Source organism: Fragaria vesca, linkage group LG6 (assembly GCF_000184155.1).
Source record: "Fragaria vesca subsp. vesca linkage group LG6, FraVesHawaii_1.0, whole genome shotgun sequence".
Classification (NCBI taxonomy): domain Eukaryota; kingdom Viridiplantae; phylum Streptophyta; class Magnoliopsida; order Rosales; family Rosaceae; genus Fragaria; species Fragaria vesca.
This window is the reverse complement of record NC_020496.1, coordinates 14897205-14903895: the sequence shown is the minus strand read 5'-3', so window position 1 is coordinate 14903895 and position 6691 is coordinate 14897205. Positions and strand designations below refer to the sequence as shown.

Sequence of the window (6691 nt, the reverse complement as noted above, 5' to 3'; positions counted from 1 at the left end):
TCACATTCGATTTTCTTTGCTTTTCATTCCTTTTGCTCATAACAAGTTTTCCTGATCTCCGTCAAGAGGAAGAAAATAGCTCTGCTTCTGTGCATCATGGTGTTAACTGTTCAATCCATAGTGTGCGGAGCTTTGGTGCGTGCGCATTCTCTAGGATCTGACCAGTGCCCGACTAAGAGCAGCATGTTCTGACTGGGATGGTTGTATAGTTATCGGACAGGTTGGTTATCGTTTATCCCATCCTCTCTTTTCTTTTCTTTTTTCCGTGTGTGGTTCTTAATCACATGGGCAGCATGCTTTAACGAAAGTTTTCTGTGTGTGTTATCTCTTTTTTAAGTTTTCCGTTCTTTACTGCTACATATCTTCTGTGTCCCCCTTTCTAATAGTTTCTTTCTGTTCTTCATGAAACTGCATATACTTTAAGTTTGTGATATAAATCTCAAAACAAAAGCCTATATGCTGCTCTCCAACTTTTGTTTTCTTTATTGGATTGTTGGATTTCCATGTTGCTTAATTTGTACTTGACAAGTTGATTAATGTATGCATCCATATCCAGAATTTAAATGTATTGCAAAATTTGGTATAAAAGAATGCACTAATCTTAAACTCTTAATGTGTTGGAACACGCAAAACGAAAGAAAACAAATCCTAACAACATCCTTGTTCATCTACCAACTCGAATTATGTCTGATCCAAACAACGATGAAGAAGAACATAAAGATTGTTTAATATCTTCAAATGTAGGGTGTGCCTTTCCTTTCAGCTTCAGTGGATAAGTAGACCACATTGAGGTTGTTATCATTTTCTGCAGTAAATTCACTTCAATTCCTTCCCCTTGTTGCCCTTCAGTCTTATCAGTGCCTATATCTGTTGCTCCTTCCAGAACTTTCATTACTTGCCTCATTGTAGGACGACCACGAGGCTCAGGATGTGCACACAACAAACCCAGACGAAGAAACCTCTCAACCTCATCAATGTTATATCCACTGTTACTCTTCAACCGCTCATCAAGACCATGAATCAATTCCCCTCTTTCCATTAATGTCCAAATCCAATCCACCAACCCTGGCTTCCCTGCTTCAACCGGTCTCCTTCCGCAGACTACTTCTAGGACCAATATCCCGAAACCAAACACGTCAATCTCAGCTGAGGCTCGTCCTGTTCGAACCAGTTCTGGTGCCATATAACCCACCGTCCCAACCACTTGTGTCGTGCCACTCAGTTCACTTGGATGGTGCATTCGGGCCAACCCGAAATCCCCCAACCTTGCTTTCATATCCTTATCAAGCAGCACATTGCTTGCCTTGATGTCTCTATGCATAATCTTAGCTTCCCAACCTTCATGCAGATACAATATCCCGCAAGCCACATCTTTTAGGACCTTCATTCTCTCTTCCCAAGTCAACATCATTGTCTCGGTGCAATCAAATAGCCTCTTATCCAAGCTCCCATTTTTCATGAAATCGTAAACCAAAATCAGGCTGCCTTTCTCTTTCTTGCACCAACCTCTCAATCCCACTAAATTTCTATGCTTCAGTCTTCCTAAGCTTGATACCTCAGCCAAGAACTCTCTCAACCCATGATCACCTTCATGTGAAATTCTTTTAACTGCAACTTCTTCTCCTCCCAGTACCCCTTTATAGACCTTCCCAACCCCTCCAGTTCCAATCACATTTTTCTCTGAAAATTCCTCCGTTGCCTTCCGAATCTCTTGATAATCAATCCGGTGTGGCCAATACTCTGATTCCCAAACTTCAATGTCCGCTGTTTCCTCATCCCCTTTCCTCTGTTTGGTCTTCACAAAAAGCACATACACGAAAATCCCACAGCAAATCACCAGAAAACCACCAACACTAACTCCTACAATAAACCCTTTGGATTCAAACACAGAGGCCTCTGAAACAACAAACGAAGGCAAATTCTGAGTGACCAAAGCGTCACCAATTGAAAAATTTGAATTACTAAAGCTCCAAGACAATATCCTATGGCTCTCTACCAATGCCCCAGTTGCTCCACTAAACCCCACATACATTTCATCCAGAAGCACCCTAGAAAGATCAACCACCTCAGTGATCAACGGCTTCTGAGGCTTTCTAACACCAGCACGAGCCATAGTCACATTGATAGTGGAACCCCGAAAATCAATCCACACTTGGTAATTGATCCCATCATTGAGCTTCAACTCCTTGAAATTCCCACCATCTTCACTACTAGTCCAGTAGCCTGCAGCCTCTGAACGAATAGACGTGAGTGAGTTAATATCCACACCAACATGGTTATCGTTAGGATCCTCAAATTCTTGGTTCTTGAACACATCAAATTCGATACCGAGGATATTGGTATTGGGATCACCATTGTTGGTGAAGTTGAATAAACCCAAATGCTGAGAAGAGCTGGCACCAGTTAAATCTGAAAAGGGCAAGAACACAAAGGCAAAACCATGGCCGGGCTGGAGATGTTGGACAGGTGCAAGGGAGAATATGAAGGAGGTCGAGAAGGGAAGTGGAGATGACGAGTTGGCGAGTTTTGTGCGGATTTTCTGACTATACAGAGCACGTCCCAAGGAGAAAGTTGTTGATTCATTTGTGAGGCTGAGGATGGAGGATTGGATTGTGGCATTTCCATTGAGAAGGAGGCTGGAGGAGTTGAAGTTAGTGTTGAAGACGAACTCATTGGTGGATGAAACTGTGTTTGATAAGCAGCTGAGGATCAAAAATGTTAGTTGTATGATTATGGTTGATGTATTGAGGCAGAGAAAGAAGGTTGGTCGAGAAGACATTAAAGATAGCTTACAGAAAGGATTCATCGTTCTTGTTAAACAAGGGAATGCATGCTGATTTCTTTCTTTTGTTCCTGAACACTGATTTCTGATTTCTGCTTCTTTGACTTGACCTTTCTGTGAAAAGTAGAATTGTTGATCATTGTTGAAACTTGAAAACGTGTTTATGTTTGTCTCTAAGGCCCTGTGTCCATTATTCCTTGCATCGGTGATACTTATTTGAATGTTTCAAGCTTGTTTTGTTGACTTTTATGATCATGACTTGACTGCTTTCAGAAGGGATACAACAACTTAAGCTTCAGCATTTGACCATTGATTATCATCATCTCAGTATTGATTCAGTGACATTAGTGCTGGATTATATAATTACAGTATTTTGTAACAATTAGGATCAATTGTGAAGTAGGTTTATCATGTTAGATGACAAGTACTTGGTTCCTGTTTTATATTTTAGTACTAGCTGTATGAATCTTCACTCAGTGTTGCCCATAGAATGCATTTCACCTTACCAATCAAACCTCAACCAGAGCATTCTCATTGCAGGAAACTAGAATTCATACTCGGGTCCCCAAGTATAACAAAAATAATACAAAGGTCCCAGGTTTCCAACATAAACTTGCTATATGTACCAATATGGGGAACTATCAAAATTATGGACGCTCCTTTTTTTTCTTTCTAACTGGGAAGTATGCGACTGGTTACAACAGCACAAAATTTGGCCGTTCGGATATTTCTTCTTACCAGTTACCAAGTAAAGCACTATGTGATGAAGCAATACAGTACTCTTATACATCAGTGTACTTACTATACAGGGTACAATACCATATTAGAGGGGAGCTTAGCTCTCTCTCTTCTCCTGTGCATGTGTTTTATAGGGTCAAGGGGATCCAGGGATCCAGCTCAATGCTCCACACTCAACACTTGATGAGAACAGTGAATACATGTGTTCGATTGCATAGCTCATACAGCTCAATGCCTTGAAGCAGACGATGAGTTTCCCGTCCCTTGCTTCCCAGATCTAGTCTTGTCAAGTCGCGCTCGTCGAGCATATTCTTGGATCCGGCGATCATGCTCTTTAAGCATCTGGTCAACATTGTTTGACGAAACAAGTAATGGGCCAGAGACATAAATTTTGTTCCCCTTGGGACCACGGCCACTCTGAAAAAAAAAAATCAGAGGAACAACTCAAGTTCAACTAATTATGAAAGAGAATCTGACAAGAATCCAGGGTATATCCAACAAAAACTGAAAGTGATTTATGACAGGTAAGATGTTGTAGAGAAAAATAAAACTGACCAGATTTGCTTTCTCATCTTCTATCTGATGACTACTAGGGATTCTCTGCGTGTGACGCATCTGATCCTGCTTTTTGGTGAAATCCTCTCCATCAAATGACCCTTGAAATCTGCCTACTTGTCTTGTTATTTCAGGCCGTGAGGTACCTGGTCTCTCTTTTTGATCTTCAGAAGGAGCTGTCGTCCTAGCCAAAACTAAACCAGATAATTTTGACAAGTTAGTTCTATTAGAATCACCAAGTTCCTTCCCAGATTTAGCCCATGCAGGTCCATGGATGAGTGGTCCGGATACTGAAGTCCTCTTATTACGGTGCTCTGAGAAATCCTTTCTAGCATCTTTATCCGTTCGCAACTGTTTGGTTGGATCGATAATGAAGCTAGAAACAGCTTCTTCCCTATGAGGATTGAACATTTCGCTTCGGATATTTGGATTGGAATATCCTTGTCTTTTCTGTGAGTAGATAGGAACTGGCATCAGACATAATATAACAGGGGCAGATGCATTTTAGAAACTTATATGAGCACACCTCAGTTTCAAAAACAACGACAAATCAATTAAAGCTATCTAAAAAAACCAATTGAACAGAAAAATAATAATATAAGATGTGCATATGTTGAAGATGAAATATTCCAATCAATAAACAAAGGCCCTCGAAATATGTATTAAAAAGAAAAGAAAAGAAAAGTTTATTTTGGAACGTGAAATTAAAAGTAACATCCAAGAAATTTTGAAAAGAGCTGCAGTTTAATCATGATAATCAGAAGAAACAATTGAGATTCTACGGAAAACACACTACTTGTTCTGACTTGTGACACTCAATCAATTGGCCTTCGTTAGCAGAGCCAGCTAACCTCCGCTATGGTATACACATCTATATTCCTAGTATCTTCCTTCTAGCATCCGATTAGACAGCATGATTTTTTTTTTTTGAAAGGGGACAGACAGCATGAATTTAAATCCTGGAAAATATAAGTAACCACAAGCCTGAGACACTTGCAACTTTGCAAGTGAAGGATTCACTGCTCGAGAAAGGAAATAACAAATTCCAAGAAGTAGGCTTCATGCCGCAAAACAGTTGTAACTAACTCTCAGATTGAATTAAGAATTTAAGAGATAAAGTTCAAGAGTTCGGAAAAGAAGGGGCCACGTTGAATTGGTAGTCAAAACAAAACTTTGTCCTGCTATGGCATACATTTTAGCAATCCATGTGATGAGTAAACAAACGAGAAATAGCTGTAAAAGACCATAATATACAGATTTAAGACAGTTGTAATAATGTAAATCCTTTCACTAGGTTTAATATAAGAGTAAAGTTCCATTCCTCTGACATCAATGTCTCTTTTGGCGATCCACTATTGAACTTTCTTATCTCAGTTTCTCTTTCTGAGGGTAAAACATTAAACTAAATTCAAAAGTTTATTTTGAAATTATATTTTCACCAGATTTAAAATTAACTTTAATTTAACCAAGATAAGACTTCATGCCGCAAAACTAGGATTGAGAACTTAATTGAAGTTACCTGTGCTGACGTAGTTGACTCAGCATTAGCATTTGATGCAGAAATTGCTGAGGGCGGTCCTCTGCTTGAGAGTTCTACTTTCTGGGCCCTTCCTGCAATTGCTCCTTGCCTAAAGAAGTGTTCCATAAATTAAAGTTCCATTATTCCTGTACCATATCCAAACGAGTAATGATATTAGGTAATAAGGAGTACCTTCTAGCTTCTTCTTCTCTCAGTTTTGCATCAATCTCTTTGCTTGGGGGGTACTTGGGCAAACTTGAAGGCTCACAAGGCAGAGGTGTGGTAGTAAAGTACTACAGAAAAAATATATATACATATGGTTAGTAAAGCTAGAGAAATTCATGGATCCCATTGATTATCAATAAACAGTTCCAGAAGAAAACAAATCACGGACCACTGATATATATACATGCATAACTCTGTGTGTGTGTGTGTGTACAGGCCTTTTCAGATACAAACCTCCTTATTCAAAAGGTACGGATTTCCTTAATTGACATACTTTTCGATCATATTTTATCATCTCAACCATTCATCTTTTAGGTATATATGAGTAGATCATCTCTACAAAATTTCAGCCCAATTGATAATCATTAAGGTATTTTAAACTATGAATTACACGAACGGTTCCAGTTGAACAGATTTGGTTCCTTCATTGTAATCATATAGTTTCAATACCTTAACGATCACCATTTAGCTGAAATTTTGCAGAGATGATCATGTCATATATATCTAGATACTAGTTGGCTATGATCAAAAAATATGACCAAAAGTGGTTCTATGGGCAAAATCCGTACCTTTTGAATAAATAAGGATGTTTGGACCTGATAAGGACTGTATATATATACAGGCCCGCTATGAAGCAGACGTCCGCACTGGGCTTAAAGTGCGGATGTCCCTTTGTTCGCCTCCGTCCGGCGCCGACGACGGCGCGCCTCCACCCGAGCAGACACCAGAGGCGTCCCTGACCACTTTCCCTTCCCGGCGAGATCGATTTGAAGGTCTGGGCAGCAACCTCCATCCAAAACTTCAGACAAGATCGATCTCGCCGGAAAACTGGAATTCGGCGGACTCGCCGGGAAAGGAAAGTGGTCGGGGCC

The 6691-nt window shown here is 40.0% G+C and overlaps 2 protein-coding genes across 2 annotated transcripts in view; both read right to left on the bottom strand.

Moving 5' to 3' along the window:
• Positions 1-664: 664 nt before the first annotated feature.
• Positions 665-2806, bottom strand: LOC101314685 (probable L-type lectin-domain containing receptor kinase VII.2-like). Its single transcript, XM_004305370.1, has one exon. The coding sequence runs from the start codon at positions 2804-2806 to the stop codon at positions 665-667; it is 2142 nt and encodes a 713-aa protein (XP_004305418.1).
• Positions 2807-3286: 480 nt separating this feature from the next.
• LOC101306539 (probable serine/threonine-protein kinase At1g09600-like) overlaps positions 3287-6691 on the bottom strand; it is a 6345-nt gene continuing 2940 nt past the window's right edge. The window contains exons 5-8 of the mRNA XM_004303060.1: positions 5787-5887; positions 5595-5703; positions 4076-4525; positions 3287-3937 (exon numbers count right to left, since the gene is read on the bottom strand). Of these exons, the coding sequence (XP_004303108.1) occupies positions 3749-3937; positions 4076-4525; positions 5595-5703; positions 5787-5887 (849 nt within the window). The 3' untranslated portion in view covers positions 3287-3748. The remainder of the gene's footprint in view (positions 3938-4075; positions 4526-5594; positions 5704-5786; positions 5888-6691) is intronic.